General features: G+C 44.6%; 1 protein-coding gene and 1 non-coding gene across 7 annotated transcripts in view; both read left to right on the top strand.

Moving 5' to 3' along the window:
• The window catches only part of TRIM44 (tripartite motif containing 44), a 97,978-nt gene extending 87,488 nt beyond the window's left edge, over nt 1–10,490 (top strand). For 2 of the 6 annotated variants that reach the window (XM_029059051.1, XM_029059043.1), the window contains 2 exons: nt 5,446–5,567; nt 9,975–10,059. In XM_029059051.1, the coding sequence (XP_028914884.1) occupies nt 5,446–5,533 (88 nt within the window). In that variant the 3' untranslated portion in view covers nt 5,534–5,567; nt 9,975–10,059. Of the gene's footprint in view, nt 1–5,445; nt 5,568–9,974 lie in introns of those variants that run through there. The other 4 variants (XM_029059045.1, XM_029059044.1, XM_029059047.1 and 1 more) reach the window with 4 other exon arrangements.
• A 4,466-nt stretch (nt 10,491–14,956) lies between these two features.
• On the top strand, nt 14,957–15,094 carry LOC114810552. The gene has a single exon (XR_003758248.1). It is a non-coding gene; the product is annotated as a small nucleolar RNA SNORA7 (small nucleolar RNA).
• Nucleotides 15,095–22,490: the final 7,396 nt, after the last annotated feature.

Raw genomic sequence — 22,490 nt, 5'->3', positions numbered from 1 at the left:
AGCCAAATACATACCAAATCTAAAAATAACATGATGTCTTTAAGACCAAATTGCCCTTCTCCTGAGAAATTTGCATTTGTATAGAAAACCAAGCAATGGTATTGATTAAGCATTTAGTATGTTCAGTGCATCTATTAAGCTCTCAGAAGGGTATAATACAATAGAGTTGATAGACATGATCCCTACCCTCAAGGATCCTAGAGTTTAGTGGAGAAAACAGACATTAAAATAAATTACAGATGGGGAAATGACAGAATATAAGGCTGTGTACATAAGTGATGTGGAGATGGGAAAGGGGTGAAGACCAAAGTGCTTAGTGGGTATAGACACAAGTGTCTAGGTGATGCAGGAGGGAGGACAAATAATAATATAATATTGGTATTTGTTAAGTACTTACTATGTGCAGAGCACTGTTCTAAGCGCTGGGGTAGATACAGGGTAATCAGATTGTACCACATGAGGCTCACAGTCTTAACCCCCATTGTACAGATGAGGTAACTGAGGCACAGATAGGGTCGGTCAAGGAAGTCTTCCTAGAGGAGATACGATTTTATTAGGGTTTTTAAGATGGGGAGAGTGAGTGATAGTCTGTCCGATAAAGAAGAGGAGGGAGGGCATGAACACGGTGTCAGCAGTGAGAGGATATGATCAGGGCAAGAGACGAGAAAAGGGGAAAAGCAGGTGTGAGCAAGTTAGGGTCTTGCTCTTGAGTTAAAACATGGAAACCAAGTGTCATTCGGTCTCACCCACACTCATTTTATTCATTCACCCAAGGGTATTTATTGAATATGTACTCTGTGCAGATCACTGTCCTAATCACTTGGGAAAATCAATAAAAGTAAAAGATGATTGCTGACCTTGATGAACTTAATGAGGAAACTGGCAGACATAGGTGTCAAACGTAGTGTGAGCAGGAGGACAGATATTTCCCACAGGCTCTCCTAGCACTTGCAAAAACTGAAAATCTGGCACTTTGTGTTTTGTCAATAAGTAATTTGCAGTCCCGACTCCTCTCTGCAACAGTAAGGGGTTCTTAAAGTAGTCAGGGCTCTTTATAGTTGGATGTGCCAAGTCCATATCCCCCCCCGCCCCCCGAGTGTCACATACACCTTGATTCAGGAGCCGTTGTTGAGAAATCAGCATGGGATGCACTCAGGGCCATTAGCAATAACTCATTTCTATGGATGCAGCCTAGGCAGGCAATGGTTCTTACCCCGTGTCCTGCATCAGGTACACTTGCTCATGCCAAGCAGCCCAGTATCGTGCTTTATAGACCAGCAAGATTGCTTTGATTTTTAACCTTTGGTGATCTCAGGGGCCCCTCACTGCTTTTCTTGTTCCGAGCTACGTGCGTGGCATAATTGATCCTAGAGCCATGCTCAAGTGGGTCGCAATTATAAAGCTGCTTCTGCAGCCAGCAGCTCCCATCCTGCTTTCTAAATGGGCACGCTGCCTGCTGGGACAAAAGGCCTGCAGTGGTCTCCCACGCAAAGGTCAGGAGAACTGAACTGCGTTCTGCCCCATGGGCAAGGGGCTTATTGTCTCTAATGTTGCAGTGGACAGGGGAGGCATATGGCAGCAAGGTGATGGATAGGAAAAGTTGGGGCTGACTTTGGAAAGGTAGAGTGGGAGCGAGGGAGGGAGGAGTGCATGGGCTGCAGCTATTTATGAATACAGTTCCCAGATGCGTGGGCTCTGCCTGTGTCCTTAGAACTTTAGCTCAGCAAGCTTGGATTTGGTATGGGGCTAATTATTAAACACCCAATTCCAGTGCCCCTCTCTTTGTGAGAAGGTAGGGGTGAAGGAGAGGTCTGAAGGCTATGTGCCTAACAGATGAAGTGGAGTAAGTGGGAGAAAGCCCTTGCTTATTCTCTAAATGCAGGTGCCTGGTTTAGATCTGTTCTGCTCCAACTTTTGCTTTCTCTCTGGTCTGAGGTTATGGGCTAATCTGGGTGGAGGGAGGCGGGATTGTAGGGATGCTGAATGTCGGAAATCAGAACAGCTCATAGCCAGATGTGGAGTTCACCAAGTTGCTATGATTGCAGTTGTTTTATGGAGAAGACTGTTGATTCACTCCTAAAAATGAATAAGTTGGACAAAGATCCTTGTTTTTGGATGGGTGGGGCTGTTTCTCTTTTCTTTTTTGTGGTATGTGTTAAGTGCTGTGTGTCAAGCACTGTTCTAAGCACTGGGGTAGATACAAGTTAATCAGGTCAAAGTCCCTGTTCCCCATGGGGCTCTCAGTCTACGTAGGAGGGAGAACAGTTATTGAATCTCCATTTTACAGTTAAGGAAATTGGGGAAGAGAAGTTGTGACTTACCCAGAATCACTGGCACAGACTCACAAGTGGTTGACAGAGCTGGGATTAGAACCCAGGTCCTTCACCTCCCAGGTCCGTGCTCTTTCCTCTAGGCCACACCACTTTTTCCGATTTCTGAGAGAACTAACCTGCATTCTGATGGCCAGACGCATTTCTTCTTGCCAGTTTGTGTCAGCAGCTGGACTGATCTGATCTCATTACCATTAAGGTTTCATCATGGTGGTTTAGAAGAGTAATCGTTGTCCATGTAGTCACATTTGAAATGCAGTTCTGAGAACAGCTTTGGTGTGTTTGCGTGTATGTGTGTGTGTTTTGTTGGTTCCACCCAAAGGCGATCAGATAACAGACTGAGTCTTTGTTTACCTGCATTATTATTTATTGTAGCATCATTGAACAGTGACTGAGAAGGCCATGGGAAGTGTTTCTGAAATCAGCAGGTGGATCACTGTTTGGGTGGATGAGAATGAATGGCAAAGTAAACACTAATTTATCAAACATCTCACTGTGCTCCAGAGTGGCTGGAGAGGGCATTTGTGAACCAGTTCATCACTAGATGGTGGCCATCCCTCAGAACCACCTTTGGGGTTGGGAGAATTCCCCCCTTTTCAGCCATGAAAGTTATTCTCTTTTGTTGTCATGTGAATAAGAATTTCAGTTTCCTGTGGCAATCAAACTTGGAATATAATCAATCAGTGCTACTGGGGGGGGGGGGGAATTTACTGGGTTCAGAGCACTGTCCTAAGCACTTGGGAAAGTATAGTAGAGCAAGTAGTCATGGACCCTACCCACAAAATGCTTACAGTCCATCGGGGACCTTAATACAAGGTCACACAGGATTTATAGCTCCTGGGGACCGGGCCTTGAAAAATCTGCGGAGATTAAAGATTAGTGTTTAGAACACATTTATTTATTGATGCTTCTTTTTTTCATTTTGGTAACCAGTATGCTAGAGAAACTCAGGCAACAGGAAATTTAAAGTCCAGTATTTTATTACTTTTTTTTACCTGAAGATTTCTATGGCAGAAAACTGCTTCAGAGAGATTTAGTTTCCATTATCTGAAAGCTGAGAGGAGATGAGGACACTGGAGCAGGGGAAGGTTTTTGAAAGTCAGGGAAGGTAAAACCCCTCTAGCTATTTTTTTTTCTATTCTGATGTCGATGAGAAAGGGGTTTGAGGCACCTCTGCACTTTCATTTACCATTTGACCCAGCCTGACCTTGGCCTGACTGTGTCTAGAGATACTGACACACTCCTGCCTGTTTTTTAAGGTAAAAAAAGGGACATAGATGAAAGAGAAAACTGGCTCTTTCTTTCTCCCTTCCTCCTCTTCCATCCTATGACTTTCGTATGCAATGCAACAGAAAACAAAATAATAAAATGACACTCTGATCCAAATATGAATAATAAAACACCACAAAAAGCCCATATACTTCTTGGTTTCCTTCCCTGTTCAATTGAGAGTGAAATACTGACAGAAATCCTGCGATATGGGACTCCATGTTGAACAGAGGACCCCTGGGATCCAGAGGGTCATCGGCAAACATTTCCTTCTGCTCAGTCGGTCCCGCTTCTTTGCTGATTGCAACTGAGCAAGCTTGCTGCTGTTCTAACTTCCTGGTCAAGAAAGCAGCCAACACTGTCATCCCTTGCGTGGAGCTAGAAAGACAAATGTATTGGGAGCCAGCCTGACTGTAGCATCTGGATCAAAGGGGAGGGCCTTGTGGATAGGATGTCTACCGACTCTGTTGTACCGTACCCTCCCAATTGTTCAGTGCAGTGCTCTGCATGCAGTAAGCACTTAAAGCCATTGATTGACTAAAGAGCTACCCACCTGTTGTCTACTCTGGAGACAGCTTAATGCAGCTGAGGCAGCTGGGATTTAAGGTTCCTTATTAGGCAGACTCAGTGACATCCCCTGTTGTATGAACATGGGTATAATATGGAGTGGCACCCTTATTCTGTCTTGTTTTTCCTCCAGATGTGGTTTGAGTACCTCTAAACTGTAAGCTCCTTGTGAGCAGAGAGCATGTCTACCCACTCTGTTGTACTGTACTCTCCCAAGTACTTAGTCCACTGCTTTTCACACAATAAGCGCTCAATGAATGCCACTGCTTGATTGAAGAAATAAAAGGAAGTTAGAGGCCCGCTCCAGTATTGTTAGTGTCTTCAGAATAAGACTGATAAAGCTCTATGGGAGGTTCAGGCCTGCACCTTTACGGCTAAGGAGACAATGTCTCATGGGGCTGCCTTCTATTTCATTTCCTGTTCAAACAGGGAACAAGTTACCTATCTGAATCAGATTTCCTTCTGTCAGATGCTCTACTGACAAGTTTCTGGGAGTAATTTCCTCTTTGTTGGACCCCAGCAAAACCCACTTTTTTAATAGTATTTTTTAAGCGCTTAGTATGTGCCCGACACTGTACTAAGCATTGGGATAGATACAATCTAATCAGGTTGGACACAGTCCCTGTCCAATATAGGGCTCACAATCTTAATCCCTGTTTTACAGATGAGGTAATTGAGGCCCAGAGAAGTTAAGTGACTTGCCAAGGGTCACACAGCAGACAAGTGTCAGAGTCAGAATTAGAATCCAGGGCCTTCTGACTCCCAGGCCCATCTATATCCACTAGGCAATGCTGCTTCTATACAGTCCTTATTAAAATGAGGTATTGATAGGCCAGGATCCTCTTACCTGTTAGGTGCACTTGCAGCTTAATGTAAAGAATGTTAAGTTGAGCTTCTCTTCCTTGCTGATGTTTCTTAGTTTCTCCCTCCTTCTGAGGACCCTTTTCAGATTTAACTAGCAGATAGCAAAGGACTTAGAAGTAATATAAAGAAAAAGTGCTCTAGCAGTTAAGTTGTTTTATATTATTTTTTTGAACTCTCAAAAATGCCAGTACCAGAGAACATCCCAGGTCATTTCTTAACTAGCAAGATGCTCTTATGTGCATCCAAAGAATAATACAGCTGAGTAACTTAGTGTTGGTTTGTAGAATGGCTAGAAATGGTCAGGCTGCAAAATTCTAGTGGGTTGCGGCCCTTTGGTTCATGTAAATTTGGGCTTAAATTTGATGGGGTCCCACCGTGTTGATTTGATCACCTCTTCATCTTTGTCCCTTTCCAGGCTTGATCCCTTTCCTCCTGCTTCCCCAAACAGAGAACCCCACCAATACACCAAGAGGGATCCCTCCCCATCCAATGGACCCTGCTGAGAGGGAGACAGGATTTTGCTGCAGAGGAATGTTGGCAAGTATTCTCCTGAACACAAAACTCCACTTAAAACAGGTCATATCTCACCTCACCCTGGTTAGCTGCCTGTGTGTCAGAAGATCCTGTGGTTTTTCCCTTATTCCCTGTTAGAGCAGTGACAGAGGAAGTCCAGAGCTCAGAACCCCCTATTCTGCCCCGTCCTGCCGACTCAACTGTGCCATGGCTGTCTTCCATTTATAAAAGAGCCAATCAGCCTGGTTCCTTCCTGCAGATACACATCATAGGTCAGCCCGGGGATATCTTTTCATTCTAGGGAATTCAGAGGTCCCTTGAGCATTACTGATGTGGCTTAAATACTAAGTTTTTGCGCTCGTGGGGGTGTTGAGGGAGAACAAGTATTTATCCTAAGTCAGTGAATCAAAAGGTAGTGGTAGTGACCATGACCACAACACTGGGGACCATACACTGAATTGATCCAAGGACGCAGGTGTTCCTGGGCTGTAGGGGCCACATTCTAAATTTTAAGAAAGATCATGTCTGCCTGCATGACCCATCTCTGTATGGTAAAACCAGTCCTTGAAGTTATCAAGCTTGGGATGTGGAGTTGTTTGAAGGAGCTTCAGAGAAGAGCAATAAAATTGAGAAAGGGGTTGAGTAGGAGAAGGTTACAATCAATCAATCATTGGTATTTATTGAGCACTTACTGCATGCGGAGCACTGTACTACGTGTTTGGTGGAGTACAGTGGAACAGAGTTGGTAGTTGTGCTCCCTTTTGCATTCACTAAATGTGAAAAGCTGCATCAGCTGTACAGTACACCTTATATGCTCCTGGAGGGAAGGGATCGTGTCTGCGGGCTCTATTTGAATGCTCCTAAGTGCTTAGTACAGTGCTCTGTACAGAAGCACTCAATAAACACTACTGATTGATTGATTTGCTGCTCTAAAGAAGACAAGGAATCTTTGGGAGCTGGTCCAGGGCAGGGACAAGGGATAATGAGATGAAATCATGCAAATCTCCAGCAGACACTTTGACAGTGTACAGTTGGAAAAAGCAGAAGTCTTTTGAGAAAAGTGGCATCCTGGGCTTTTGCCATTCCATTGGTCCCAACCCTAAAGGCCATATTCTAAAGCACCAGTTTCCTCAGCATTGCTTGGCTCTCCTAAAGAAAGAAATTCATGGCATGGGGAAAGGGCAGTGGAGCCCTGCTAGATGGACCGTATATTTTCAGTGTTTTTTTGGAGTTTCTCCTCCCCCCTTGGAGTAGTAAAACTAAAATGTGAACAATGAAGTCTTGATTTGGGTTTAATACCAGGAGGGCGGGTATGGCCAGAGTTCAAACTCAGCCCAGCTTCGGGAGGGAAGCTTTGACAAAAAACACTCTGTTCCTCTTGGGACAGATGCCACCAACTAGTGTGGTTCTTGTTTTCATTATTTTTCCATCGCCTGGCCCTGGCCAGAGATGCTTCATCTAGTGACTTGCCTGGATAGAGAGAGCGGGAGGGGGGACAAGGATGGGAGACAGAATTTGGGATTTGCTTTCTAAGCATGGTATGATGTTCCTGGGGTGTGTGACTTTGTTGGTTTGCTCTGACCCCTAGGATGCCCTTGCCATAGTTTATGAGCCTCATCTCTTTCTTTGCTTCCCATTTAATAAGGACAAGAAATCTGCTGCATGTGACATTTCCCTGATAATCCCAGTTGGTTTGGAAAGATAAGAATCAAGAAATAAAAATTTCCTGATACACAGCCAGGGGTGGCTGACTCCTCCTCCCCTTCTTCCCCCTCACCTCCAGTCCCTGCATCTCTCTAGGAGGATAAAATTATGTCCTCCTAGCAAGAATTCCTCTACGCTCCCTGAGACCCCATCTGCTAGGAAGGGTTCTCTGGAGCTGTAAGGACAGTGACCCCTAGGGTGGGAATGGAGATACTGCAGCGAAATTCAGAAAAAAGGATTGCTCCGCTGGATTAAACATTTTTTAAGGGTGTTTGTTAAGGGCTTACTATGTTCATTCATTCATTTAATTGAATTTATTGAGGGCTTACTGTGTGCAGAGCACTGTACTGAACACTTGGGAGAGTACAGTACAACAACACACACATTCCCTGCCCACAATGGTCCAGGCACTGTATTAAGTGCTGGGGTAGATTCAAGCTAATCAGGTTGGACACAGTCACTGTCCCACCTGGGGCTCACAGTCTTAATCCCCATTTTACAAATGAGGGACCTGAGTCACACAGAAGTAAAGTGTCTCCCTGAAGACACATGGTGGAGCTGGGAGTAGAACCCAGGTCCTTTTGACTCCCAGGCCTTACTCTATCCACTAGGCCACATTGCTACTCAAGGGATTGAGAAGCAACATAATCTAGTGGAAAGAGCACAGGCTTGGGGGTCAGAGGACCTGGGTTCTAATTCCAGCTTTGCCATTACCTGCTGTGTGACCTTGGGCAAGTCACTTAACTTCTCTGGGCTTCAGTTACCTCATCTGTAAAATAGAAATTAAGACTGTGAGTCCTATGTGGGACAAGAACTGTGTCCAACCTGATTATCTTTTATCTACCCCAGCACCTTAGTACAGTGCCTGGTATATAACGAGTGCTTAACAAATACCTTAAAAAACAATAATAATGACATTATCATTATTACTATTAATGATCTGGGAAACTGGAAACCTTTTGATTAATTTTACAAGGTATATTTAAATCCCATATTTGCACCAGTAACTCTGAGGTCTACAAGTCCTTGTTAATTTTACAGCAGGATTCAAGTTTGGTCAGACCAGAGGATATGTTTTTTTCAGCTCTGGACTCTCTCACAGTCGGGACAGAGGACTTGAGACACCGAAGGCTGAAAGTAAGAAAGCTGAACTGGAGACAAGCCTCCCTCTTGCCTCAGTCAGTGGTAGTTGATTCCTACCGTCTGTCTACATCAACAGCATCTGACTAGGGATATAGTAGGTATAGTAGTGCTGCACACCCAGTCTCTATTGCTTCTTAGTCATAATAATAATTATTATTAAATTATGGTATTTGCTAAGCACTTACTGTTTTAAAGCACTGTTTTAAACTCTGGATAGATATAAAGTAATCAGATCCACATGGGGCTCGCAATCTGAGTAAGAGAGAGAACAAGTATTGAGCCCCCATTTTGCAGGCACAGAGAAGTTAAGTGACTTCAAGGTCACACAGCAGGCAAGTGGCAGACCTGGGATTAGAACCCAGGTCCTCTAACTCCCAGGCCCGTGTTCTTTCCACTTGGCCACACTGCTACTCCTCCTTCTTGGACTCACCAGAGCAGACAGATCTGATACTGCTTCTGGGACTCCTAGCCCAACTTCTTGGCCCTTCTACTACCTTTTTCACAGATGTCCCTGACCTGTTTTTTTTTTAGGTCTGGCCCTCTTCCCATCATTCCCATCTGTACTGGTACAGACCAATGATGATTGAACATTAGGTTTCAGAGGAACCAATGAAAAATGAGTTGGGTTCTTTCCAAGTGGGAAGTGGCACAACAAACCAGTGAGGGACTGCTGGGCCCCTGGTTGACAGGATCACCTGAGGCAGGTCCCCAGTCGGTTGCATTTATTGAATGCTTACTGCGTGCAGAGCATTCATTCAATAGTATTTATTGAGCGCTTACTATGTGCAGAGCACTGTACTAAGCGCTTGGGATGAACAAGTCGGCAACAGATAGAGACAGTCCCTGCCGTTTGACAGGCTTACAATCTAATTGGGGGAGACGGACAGACAAGAACAATGGCAATAAACAGCGTCAAGGGGAAGAACATCTCGTAAAAACAATGGCAACTAAATAGAATCAAGGCGATGTACAGTTCATTAACAAAATAAAATAAATAGAGCACTGAACTAAGCGTTTGGAAAACTACACTATGATAGAGTTGGTAGACTCGTTCCTTGCCTACAACAAGATTATAGTCTAGAAGGAGCATATTCTTCAGCTACAGGAGGAGAAGCAGCATGGCACAGTCGATAGAGCACGGGCCTGGGAATCAGAAGGTCCTAGGTTCTAAATCAGGCTTACTGTGAGTTTGGGCAAGTCACTTCACTTCTCTGTGCCTCAGTTACCTCTCTGTAAAATGAGGATTGAGACTGTGAGCCCCACATGGGACAAGGACTCTGTCCAGTCAGATTTGCTTGTATCCACCCCAGTGCTTAGTACAGTGTGTGGCACATAGTAAGTGCTTAACAAATACCATGATTATTATAATTATTCAATGGGCAAGAGGACCCTTTGGGAGGAAGGGCACATAATGGAACCCCAGACTTTTTCTGTTTCAGAGAAAGTAGATTTTATCCTGCAGACGAAAGTAAGCTGGCTTCTTCTCACTAGCACTTCATTTTCCGGGGAACTTCCCTAAACTCTGGTCCCTTTTCAACTCTGCCAAGAAATCTTGACTAATCGGATTCTCCTTTTGCCTCACAGGGGAGTCCTTTCTGGGTGGCCTGGCGAGTCAAGAAGAGTCAAGAGCAAGATATATGGACTCTTGCTATAACCCTGGAAAGTCATCCCTTCTTTGTGTGTCTCTATGTGTTCTGATTTCTGTATGAACGTTCCTAAACCAACTCAATTTACATTGCATCCGAAGACAATTTGACCATTTTACCAGGTTATCTTCAAGTTAGCCCCTGATTGATTTTCCCACCATCCTGTTGAAATAGACAAATTCTACCAAGAGTGGATTGACATCAAGGACAGTGCTTGAGAAACAGACATAAGCATGTTTGAATGTGTGTATCCAGGGCAGGGTGCAGTGATAGCATTAACCCAGCGTTTGGGGTCCTGTTAGCAGAGTAATTCTTCTATCATTCAGGAGAGTGACCCGGGATATCTTGTACCCAGAGTGCTTTTTAATATATGTTGCCAGCAATTGTAATAATAATAATAATAATTGTGGCATTTAAGTGCTTTTCTATGTGCCAAGGATTGTACCAAATTCTGGGGTAGATACAGTGTAAGCATTCCCTGTCCCACATGGGACTCACTGTCTAAATCAGAGGTAGCATAGGGATTATTACAGATAAGGAAAATGAGACACAGCTGAGTTAAGTAACTTGCCCAGGTCCACATAGCAGGCAAGTGGCGGGCTGGGATTAGAACCCAGGTCCTCTGACTCCCAGACCTGTGCTCTGTCCAACACTACTAATTAAGATGAAGAATGCATTTTAGAGAAAAAAAACCAGTAAAAAAAAAACCAACCAGTCTGGAAACCACTGAATGCTTTTTAAGAAAGAGATTCTCCAGAGCTCCAGTTTAGTAGTTCAGTGCTATGGAGGTGATTGAATGATAGGTTTGACCTTAAACAACAATGGTGGACTGAAGAAGTGTAATAAAATGTTAGATTTGGAGCACTCTGAATCTTGCCATCTCCGTGGTGATGCAGCGACCCAACCCAGCAAGTTAGGGAGAGTCTATCTTGTGGAAAATGTTATGTGCAAGACCCCTCTGGAGACGTTAACAATTGTCGCATGCTAAAAGGCAAGGATAATTGCTAAAATGCCAAATAGGGAGATTCAGAATGGATGTCTTACCTCCCAGCTACTTCTTCCTTGCTTCACAGTAGAGCCTAATTAATTAACCCTGGCTAAAATGTGGAGATCCAGATTGAATCCCCGCTGTTTGAATGATTGGCAGGTGTAGTTGATCTAGCTTTCATATTTTTTCCCTCTTATAAAACCATTAGACTATAAGCCGCTCCTGGAAGGCAGGAATCATGCTTTCCATCTGAATTATACTCTCCCAAGCACTTAATACAGTGCTCTGCACAAAGTAAATGCTCAGTAAATACCATTGATTGATTGATAAGAATGTGATTGCCCTTCTTCCATTGGCCTCTCCCAACAAGTTCCCTCCTCACCTAGGACTCTTCTCTGGCATCCTTGGCCTCTCCAAAATAAGGACGTCTCCAAGCCGCCAGCCATCCCAGGTGGGCAGAGATCAGTGCCCTGTGCCTGCTGGAGCCCAACACCTCAGAATTTTCCAATGGTCCCAACAGATTGAACTGGCGTAGTGGATAGAGCACAGGCCTGGGAGTCAGAAGGTCATGGGTTCTACTCTGCCACTTGAAAGCCAGGTGACTTTGGGCAAGTCACTTCATTTCTCTGTGCCTCAGTTACCTCATCTATAGAATGGGGATTTAGACTGTGAGCCCCATATAGGATACAGACTGTGACCAACCCGATTTGTATCCAGCTCAGTGCGTAGTACAGTGTCTGACACATAGTGTTTACCAAATACCCTTCTTATTATTCCAGCGCTTAGTACAGTGTGTGGCACATAGTAATTGCTTAACAAATACCCATATTAATATTATTATTATTTGAAGCTCCATTGCCAGGAGCAACTTCCCTCTCAAGATTTGTCCTTTGCCATGTGTTGCCATCTTCTTCTGCTTCTAAACTTCCTAGACCAGAACCAAAGGAAAAGTTTGCATGCTCACTGCATTCAAACATGCAGCCCTCCATAGTGTATCCATTCAAGCAACCATCTCCTTTCACATTTGACTATGCCTTCAGGGTACAGCAAGAGAAGTATGGGGACATATGGAAAGGGGAGTATTTTTTTTTACCTAACTTCCAGAAAGCATAATGGGGACAAATCATCACTCAAACAGAGGGTAAAAATGGAAAATGATTTTCGCCAAGGGCCTCTGGTGGTATTGCCATTATTCATGTGTCAACTATGAATTGGTTTGTGTAAGGACAGGATTGGGAATCTAAAAACTCCATCCCTGTTGTAGTTTCTATTAAACCATCACCAACCTGGGAATCAAGGATTTTCCTGACTTGTTCACTGTGCTCGGAACATTGAACAATCGTAGCTATATAAGAAAGAGATTGTAAGGGACTGATCTGATTGAACTGTATTTATTCTAGTGCTTAGCACAGTACTCATAGTAAGCATTTAACAAATACCACTATTAGTGTTAGTATTATTATCATTATTATTAAGATATTCTTCCTCTGCACAGGCATTCCTGGAAACAGGAAAGGAAACCTAAGGAATTTGTCTTCCTTCCAGATGCCAAGAGAGGTGGATTGGTCCTCCCCTACTCCTCTGCATCTCCACACCATCAGCTGAGCAAAGTAATTTTGAAGACAGATCCATAAAGACAGGTATAAGTGTCAAAAGAATGGAGGAGTTTAAGGTTTAAAGTTTTACACTGCCTTTTCCCTACAGGGATTGGTTGTTTTCAAATAGAAATTCAATCACAGAACTAGGGAGATTTTCAGGGCATCCACAAGTCCATAATGGCACCAGCTGAAAAAAAGCATTTTTGATTTATAGCCAGATTTTGGACAGCCTTGAGTTTATTTGATGGTTATGACTATACAAAGGAAAATATTCTGTGCATTCTCTAGAAAAATTATCATATCTCAGTAGTCCACATGGGAAAGGCATTTGAGCTTGTTCTGAGAGAAGATTTCAAATTTGTTTTATGGTCTCCTGCTGTCTTCAACACCTGATAAAACTTTAACCAGGGAAGCATTAAATACAGAGCAATGGCTTATACCAAAATGCCCCAGGTTCCTGCCTGCTGCATTTATCAGCTGAAATCCAATGATGCTTTCTAAGATTTAGGACCCCAGCCTCCCTGAACGGCAGGATGCTGTTAGTCCTTGAGCATCAGAACGACATTGTTTGTGTTTTACTCTTGGGCCACGCTAGTTGTGGTACTGATGTATTCTTCAGATGGCACCGTTTGATGTTTTGATTTGACAAAGGCTGCGGGGCTTAACAGAACTGTTCAGGGCGGCTTTATCAGGACACTAGGTTACGGCTTTGTGTTGCTAATTGTGAGTGCTGGCTGGTTGCTGCCCAAAAGGCACGTCAGGGAAGCTCCCTGATTTGACCAGTTTCATTAAAGAAAACATTAGCCCAAGAAGGCAGTGTGGGATGGGGATAACAGCGTCCTCTCTGTCCTGGGTCTCCCAGGCAAATACAAATGCCAGAAAGGGTTTGTTTCCCTGTTAATAATAATAATAATAATGTTGGTATTTGTTAAGCGCTTACTATGTGCTGAGCACTGTTCTAAGCGCTGGGGTAGACATAGGGGAATCAGGTTGTCCCACGTGGGGCTCACAGTCTTAATCCCCATTTTACAGATGAGGGAACTGAGGCGCAGAGAAGTGAAGTGACTTGCCCACAGTCACACAGCCAACAAGTGGCAGAGCTGGGATTCGAACTCATGAGCCCTGACTCCAAAGCCCGTGCTCTTTCCACTGAGCCACGCTGTTTTAACTATCCATCCCCATTTCCTCCTTCAGAATGCCATACTAATGTCTTCTTGGGGCTAAAGTTTGAGCTGAGAAGGAGCAGCTGATATTTTACTTCTGAGTTGAGTACTCTAAACATTCCTCCCACATCCCTCCTTGAGATGGTACCAGCATCAGGCTCCAAAGTTTGTGTTTGTAACCACCCTTTCTGAAACATTAAGATCGCTCCCAAAATCCTATAATGCAGTAGTAAACTGCATTAAGCACTCTCAGAAAGGGCAAACAAGCAGTGACATATTCTCAAGCCACAAGGACCATATGCTCTAATGGGGAGGCGCACATAAAAGTATTTATAGAGTAATCAAAATAAATGCTTGAGTGTACAATTGAATAAGCATATGTACATAAGTGCTGAGGATGAGTATATGTGAGTACATAAGGTCTAGAGATGACTGACAGGTATATATGATGGGATTCTGGGAATTAATTGGAGAAGGCAAGTTGGAGGAGGTAGGCTTTCAGGAATGCTAGATTCTGACATAATATAGAAATTCCAAGCCATAGCAAGAGTGAGCAAGGGGATGCAATATGGCTTAATAGGAAGAGCACAGGCCTAGGAGTCAGAGGACCTGGGTTCTAATCCCAGCTCTGTCCATGGCTTGCTTTGAGAGCTTGGGAAGTCACTTAACTTTTCTGCTCCTCAGTTTCCTCAACTGTAAAATGGGAGTAGACTGTGAGCCTCAAATAGGGATGGGGGCTGTGTCCAATGTGATTAACTTGTACTTACCCCAGTACTCAGAACAGTGCTTCCCACATAGTAAGCCCTTAACAAATACAATAATAATAGAAGCTTCAGAGTGGAGAGTGAGGTCTTATTAGTGGAATGAGGAGAGCAGGGTTTTTTATCGTATTTGATAAGTGCTATTATAGTGCCAGGCACTGTACTAAGCACTGGGGTAGATATAAGATCATCAGGTTGAACCCACAGTCCATATCCCACATGGGCCTCATAGCATTAATTCCCACATTACAGATGAGGTAACTAAAACACAGAGAAGTGAAATGACTTGCCCAAAGGTCACACAGCAGATAAGTGGCGAGCCAGGATTAGAATCCTGGTCCTTCTGACTCCCAGACCCATGCTTTATCTACTAGGCCGCGCTGCTTCCCTTGGAGAGTAGGAGGTGAAGTCTCCTCTCAGGATCGCACCTGGAGAGTTTCCAGTACTCTACCAGTCTCGACTTCAGGAGGGAGAGTCAAGCAGAGGCATATCCATTCCATTCCTAGTTTGGGCATTGGCTAGCAAGTGGAAGGCAATCTGCTACAAGTCAAAAGTCACTTGTGCTGGGCAGCAGTAGCAAGGGAGAGAGTCGAGGGTGGAGACTCAAGTTTACTGCGCATAAGAAGGCAGTGGTAAACCACTTCTGTATTTTTACCAAGAAAGTTATGGATCACTACCAGAATGATTGCAGATAGAGGTGGGGAGTTTTGGGAGAGATGTGTCTGTGGCGTCACTATGGGTCGGAGATGATTCGACAGCATAAGACAAGCAGGTGAAGTGAGCAGATTTATGCAAGGTGGGGGAGTTGGTGGAGAGTCTGGACCACTTCAGAAGTATTGAGGGATCAAGCCCATAATCTCTAGGTCTGGTTCTCACCTTCAGCCCTTACAACCCCTTACATTGACTTCAGCAGCCTCTGAGGAGCTCTGCTTCACTCCAGCTGTATAAAACCATTGACTGCTTATAACTTAGTATATTTATATGTATGTGCTTAGCACTGGCATAGACTCAAGGTTATCAGATTGGCTCACAATCTATCAACCCATGTTACGGATAAGGAAACTGAGGCCCAGAGGTTGTGATTTCCCCAAGTCCACATAGGCCAGTGTCAAAGCTGAGACCAGAAGCTGGATCTTCTGACTCCCAGTACTATGCTCTTTCTACTGTCTAACATCTTTGATTTTCCTACAGTGTCACCTGTAGCACTTTTATATGTAGCCTATTTAAACACTCACTCAAATATACACTTTCTTTCTTTATAATTATTCTAGTATCTTTTTTCCCTGCTAAGTAGTAAACTCCTTGAGGGCTGGGATCATGCCTGATAACTATTGTACTTTCCTAAACATTACTTTGTACCATGTTCTGCACACAATTAGGGGTTCGGTAAATACATTAGATTGATTTTTGTTTTTATTCCTCTATAATCAATTCATCCTGGTTTGGAGTTAACCCTCCTTGAGATTTCTGACGTCTAATGATTTTCTGTCTACAACCTTAGCTTTCCCTTCAGTGACCTATGAATTTTTCCAAAAGCTGCTTGAACCTATTGTTGTTTTCATCTTGTACAACTGCCTGTGCTTACGTATTCCATATGTTTATAACTTCACCAAATAAAGAAATGTTTGTTTTGACCGCCTACCTTCCAGTCCTGGGATGTAGTGAACAGCAGTCTGCCTCTTCCCTTCACAATTTGCTAAACTTCAGTCACACCATCTAGACTGTAAGCTCTTGATGGTCAGGGAACACGTCTACCAATTCTGTTGTGTTGTACTCACCCAAGTGGTCTGCACACTGTAAGCGCTCAATAAATATCGCTGATTGATTAATCCTGGCTCTGCCTTCGTCATTGCAGTGTTAATCTTTTTAGTAAATCTGTGTGAAAGAAAGACCCCTTTATTCATTCATTCAATAGTATTTATTGAGCGCTTACTATGTGCAGAGCACTGTACTAAGCGCTTGGAATGAACAAGTCAGCAACAGATAGAGACAGTCCCTGCCGTTTGACCAGCTTACAGTCTAATCGGGGGAGATGGACAGACAAGAACAATGGCAATAAATAGAGTCAAGGGGAAGAACATCTTGTGAAAATAATGGCAACTAAATAGAATCAAGGCGATGTACATTTCATTAACAAAATAAATAGGGTAACGAAAATATATACAGTTGAGCGGACAAGTACAGTGCTGTGGGGATGGGAAGGGAGAGGTGGAGTACAGTGTACAGTGTGCCTTGATTCTATTTATTTGCCATTGTTTTTACGAGATGTTCTTCCCCTTGACGCTGTTTAGTGCCATTGTTCTTGTCTGTCCGTCTCCCCCGATTAGACTGTAAGCCCGTCAAACGGCAGGGACTGTCTCTATCTGTTGCCGACTTGTTCATCCCAAGCGCTTAGTACAGTGCTCTGCACATAGTAAGCGCTCAATAAATACTATTGAATGAATGAAAAGTAGGGTTTTGAAGAGGGGAAGAGAATCAGTTTGGCGGAGGTGAGGAGGGAGGGCGTTCCAGGACCGCGGGAGGACGTGGCCCAGGGATCGACGGCGGGATAGATGAGACCCGAGGGACGGTGAGAAGGTGGGCAGTGGAGGAGTGGAGTGTGCGGGGTGGGCGGTAGAAAGAGAGAAGGGAGGAGAGGTAGGAAGGGGCAAGGTGATGTAGAGCCTTGAAGCCTAGAGTGAGGAGTTTTTGTTTGGAGCAGAGGTCGATAGGCAACCACTGGAGTTGTTTAAGAAGGGGAGTGACGTGCCCAGATCGTTTCTGCAGGAAGATGAGCCGGGCAGCGGAGTGAAGAATAGACTGGAGCGGGGCAAGAGAGGAGGAAGGGAGGTCAGAGAGAAGGCTGACACAGTAGTCTAGCCGGGATATAACGAGAGCCCGTGGCAGTAAGGTAGCTGTTTGGGTGGAGAGGAAAGGGTGGATCTTGGCGATATTGTAAAGGTGAAACCGGCAGGTCTCGGTAACGGATAGGATGTGTGGGGTGAACGAGAGAGACGAGTCAAGGATGACACCGAGATTGCGGGCCTCAGAGACGGGAAGGATGGTCGTGCCATCCACGGTGATAGGGAAGTCTGGGAGAGGACCGGGTTTGGGAGGGAAGATGAGGAGCTCAGTCTTGCTCATGTTGAGTTTTAGGTGGCGGGCCGACATCCAGGTGGAGACATCCTGGAGGCAGGAGGAGATGCGAGCCTGAAGGGAGGGGGAGAGGACAGGGGCGGAGATGTAGATCTGCGTGTCATCTGCGTAGAGATGGTAGTCAAAGCCGTGAGGGCGAATGAGTTCACCAAGGGAGTGAGTGTAAATGGAAAACAGAAGAGGGCCAAGAACTGACCCTTGAGGAACTCCAACAGTTAAAGGATGGGAGGGGGAGGAGGCACCAGTGAAGGAGACCGAGAATGACCAGCCAGAGAGGTAAGAGGAGAACCAGGAGAGGACGGAGTCCATGAAGCCAAGGTGAGATAAGGTTTGGAGGAGGAGGAGATGGTCGACAGTGTCAAAGGCAGCAGAGAGGTCAAGGAGGATTAGAATGGAGTAGGAGCCAGAAGGAGGTCATGGGTGACCTTAGAGAGAGCAGTCTCGGTAGAGTGGAGGAGACGGAAGCCAGATTGGAGGGGCTCCAGGAGAGAATGGGAGTTAAGGAATTCTAAGCAGCGATTGTAGACAACTCGTTCTAGGATTTTGGAAAGGAAGGGTAGTAGGGAGATAGGGCGATAACTGGAGGGGGAAGTGGGGTCAAGAGCGGGTTTTTTTAGGATGGGGGAGACATGGGCATGTTTGAAGGCAGAGGGGAAGGAGCCCTTGGAGATTGAGTGGTTAAAAATAGAAGTTAAGGAAGGGAGGAGGGCAGGGGCGATGGTTATAAGAAGGTGAGAGGGAATGGGGTCCGAGGCGCAGGTGGAGGGGGTGGCACTTGCGAGGAGGGAGGAGATCTCCTCTGAGGATACTGCAGGGAAGGAGGGGAAAGTAGGGGAGAGGGTTGGTGGGGGGGAGGGGAGAGGCGGAGGGGTGACTTTGGGGAGCTCAGACCTGATTGTGTTGATTTTCGTGAGGAAATAGGTGGCCAGATCATTGGGGGTGAGAGATGGGGGAGGGGGAGGAACAGGGGGCCTAAGGAGAGAGTTAAAGGTCCGGAACAATTGGCGGGGGTGATGGGCATGGGTGTCGATGAGGGAGGAGAAGAAGTTTTGCCTGACGGAGGAGAGGGCAGAGTTAAGGCAGGAAAGGATAAATTTGAAGTGTGTGAGGTCGGCTTGGTGCTTGGACTTTTGCCAGCAGCGCTCAGCAGCTCGATTCTGTTGCGTTGTACTCACCCAAGTGGTCTGCACACAGTAAGCGCTCAATAAATATCACTGATTGATTAATCCTGACTCTGCCTTTGTCATTGCAGTGTTAATCTTTTTAGTACATCTATGTGAAAGAAAGACCCCTTTACCCATTCCAGATTCACCTCATGTGGAAAGGGGCAGATTTCTAGATGGGGGAGCTTGCAAGCTCCAAGGGAGATCCCCACCTGTGTGAAATCAGGTTGTATTCAGTGCGATTAAAAAAACAACAACACAGGGTACCCACTGTTCTGTTTCCATTTCATTCTTTCCTAAATGCAATTTCTCTTTACTCACCTTTTCCCATCTTTAACCTTTTAGATTAAATGAGGAAACTCTAAATCTTAAAGGAGCAGTGTATATATGAGTTTGTTTCAGTAGAGAAGCAGCGTGGCTCAGTGGAAAGAGCACGGGCTTTGGAGTCAGAGGTCATGGGTTTGAATCCCGGCTCGGCCACTTGTCAGCTGTGTGACTGTGGGCAAGTCACTTAACTTCTCGGTGCCTCAGTTACCTCATCTGTAAAATGGGGATTAAGACTGTGAGCCCCACGTGGGACAACCTGATTCCCCTGTGTCTACCCCAGCGCTTAGAACAGTGCACGGCACATAGTAAGCGCTTAACAAATACCAACATTATCATTATTATTATTATTATTATATCATTTTCATACTTTAAATTATTTCACTAGATTGATTTAATACTCCCCTAGGTTGTTTAACCTGGATGCCTTTGTACTTTTGAAAATCAGGAAAGCATTTCTGAAAATATAATTTGTCTTTCAGTAGTTTTTCCACAAAGGCCCTGCTTAAATGTAAATATTCTTAATGATATGCATATGTAACAGTTGAGATTATTGTTTTAATGGATATTAGATATGGGAGTCTATAATTTACCTTCCATGACTTCCCCTGAATGTCATGGCTCTGATAAATGTTTTAAAGAAGACCTATTTTTAAAACAAAGTAAAATTCCTATGTAAATTTTTAGGACACAGAAAAGTTGAACATGACTTAGCTGCATCTGGACAAATGGGATTCTTCCCGAATGGGCTGAGAGTGTTTTACTTCTCATTATCCTGCAATTATTTTTATCCCATCTTATGCCCAGAGAAACTGGGTCCGTGCAGTTCAAGGACACCTTGTGAGTTAGGGACAGGCAGGAAAGCAATATGCTCAGTGGATAGAGCATGGGCTGGGGGTCAGAAGGACCTGAGTTCTAATACCAACTCCACCACTCAATTGCTGTGTGACCTTGAACATGTCACTTCTTTGTGCCTCAGTTACCTCATCTATAAAATGGGGATAAAGACTGTGAGCCACATGTGGGATGTAAACTGCATCCAACCTAATTAGCTTGTATCTACCCCGGTGCTTGTGCAGTGCCTGGCACAGTGACCACTTATACCATTAAAAAAAAACAAATATAACCCAGTTTTCCAGCCTGTCAGCCTCCTCAGTAAGCACTAGATCCTAACCACTTCTAAATAAAAAAAGATGTTGGCTTTTCTGAGTTATGGAACCAGGTAAGACAGAAATAGCAAATGGTTTGCAAATCTCAGAGATGTACTTTCACTTTGCTTTTCCAACAATCATTTTCCTCCACTTCTATTTAATTTCACTTCACAGTCCCTCTAGACTCTAAGCTCCTTGTGGGCAAGTATTGAATCTACCTATTGTATTTGATTTTTCTCTTCCAAGCTCTTAGTATGCTGCTCTGCCCCCAGTGAGTGCTCAGTAAATACCACAGATTGATTGACTGATGTCTGCATTAAGCATAAACTACTGACCCTTGACTCTTAGGCACTCGGCTCTCTTTCCACTACTTCTTCCCATTCTTCTCCTGTTACACTCCATTCCTCATACATCTCTCCTCTGATACCAACCTACTTACTGTGCCTTGATGATAATAATAGTATCTGTTAAATGCTTACTATTTGTCAAGCACTGTACAAAGTACTGCGGTAGATGCAAGAGAATCAAATGCTCTGGGCATGTCACTCCCCTCCTTAAAAACCTCCAGTAGTTGCCTGTCAACCTCCACACAAAACAAAAACTCCTCACTCTTGGCTTCAAAGCTCTCCATCACCTTGCCCCCTCCTACCTCACCTCCCTTCTCTCTTTCTACTCCCCACCCCGTACACTCTGCTCCTCTGCCGCTCACCTCCTCACTGTCCCCCGTTCAGGCATATCCCACCATTGACCTCTGGCCCACATCCTACCACTGTCCTGGAATGCCCTCCCTCCTCACGTCTGCCAAACCAACTTTCTTCCCCTCTTCAAAGCCCTCCTGAGAGCTCACCTCCTCCAAGAGGCCTTCCCAGACTGAGCTCCCCCCCTTTCCCTCTGCTCCCCCTCCACCCTCTGCTCCTCCCTCTTCCCCCTTCACCTCCCCTCAGCTGAGCCCTCTTTTCCTCTGCTCCTCCCCTTCACCTCCCCTCAGCACTGTGCTCATTTGTATATATTATTTACTACCCTATTTATTTTGTCAATGAGGTGTACATCCCCTTGATTCTATTTATCGTGATAATGTTGTCTTGTTTTTGTTTCGTTCTGTTTTGCTCTGCCGTTTGTCCCCCCTGATTAGACTGTGAGCCCATCACTGGGCAGAGATTATCTCTATCTGTTGCCTAATTGTATATTCCAAGAGCTTAGTACAGTGCTGTGCACATAGTAAGCACTCAATAAATACTACTGAATGAAAGGTTCAAATGGAGAGCACAGTCTAGGTAGGAGGGAAAGCAGATTTTGAAACCCCATTTTGCAAATGAGGAAATTGAAGCACAGAGAAGCTAAGTGATATGCCCAAGGACACACAGCAGACAAGTAGCAGTGCTGGCAGTAGAACCCAGGCCCATGGATTTTCCACTTGGCCATGCTGCTCCACTCATCCACTCACCATCAGTTCCAGAAAAGAGGGAAGTTGTGAGCCAGGCTCACAACTTTCCTCTTTTCTGGAACTCCCTTTCTCTTCACATCCTACAGACCGCTAGTCTCCCAATCTTCATAGCCTTTATAAAATTGCATCTCCTCCAGGAAGACTTCCCTTACTATTCTGTCACTGCCCCACCCTAGTGCCCCTCTCTACTGCATCATCTAGACACTTGAATCTGTACCCCTAGGCACTCACACCACAGCACTTAACATACATCATTTTATACTCAGTTGCTCCTACGTGGAATATATTTTAATTTCATTTACTTTAATGTCCATCAATTATAAATTCTTTGCATACTCCTACTGTACTTTCACAAGAGTTTAGTATAGGGCTTTGCACAAGAGTAAGCTTTCAATAAATACCATTGGTTGATTGCTAGTCCAGGACCACTGAGAATTTTGGTTTCCATCTTCCCAGATGAAAGCTGGAAACCTTTATTTTGTCATATTAATCTTTATGCTGTCCAGCCAGTGGGGCTAGAGTTTCCATCTCGATGACAAGAATGGAGAAGCCTCAGCCCAGGTGGAATAGCTTATTAAACTTTTTTAAAGGTATCGGAGCAAAACCAAAGCACCCAGGTAGAGAATCAGTCCTGATTAATAGAAGAAGATGAAATAGATGAAAAAAGCCACTTGAAGTGGATTGGGTCTGGTACTGGGCTTCGTCTTTCTAATCCTGCAAGACCATA

This window comes from Ornithorhynchus anatinus, chromosome 3, assembly GCF_004115215.2.
Source record: "Ornithorhynchus anatinus isolate Pmale09 chromosome 3, mOrnAna1.pri.v4, whole genome shotgun sequence".
NCBI classification, from domain to species: domain Eukaryota; kingdom Metazoa; phylum Chordata; class Mammalia; order Monotremata; family Ornithorhynchidae; genus Ornithorhynchus; species Ornithorhynchus anatinus.
Note: the sequence above shows the minus strand (reverse complement) of the source record. Positions and strands in the feature narration are given on the sequence as shown.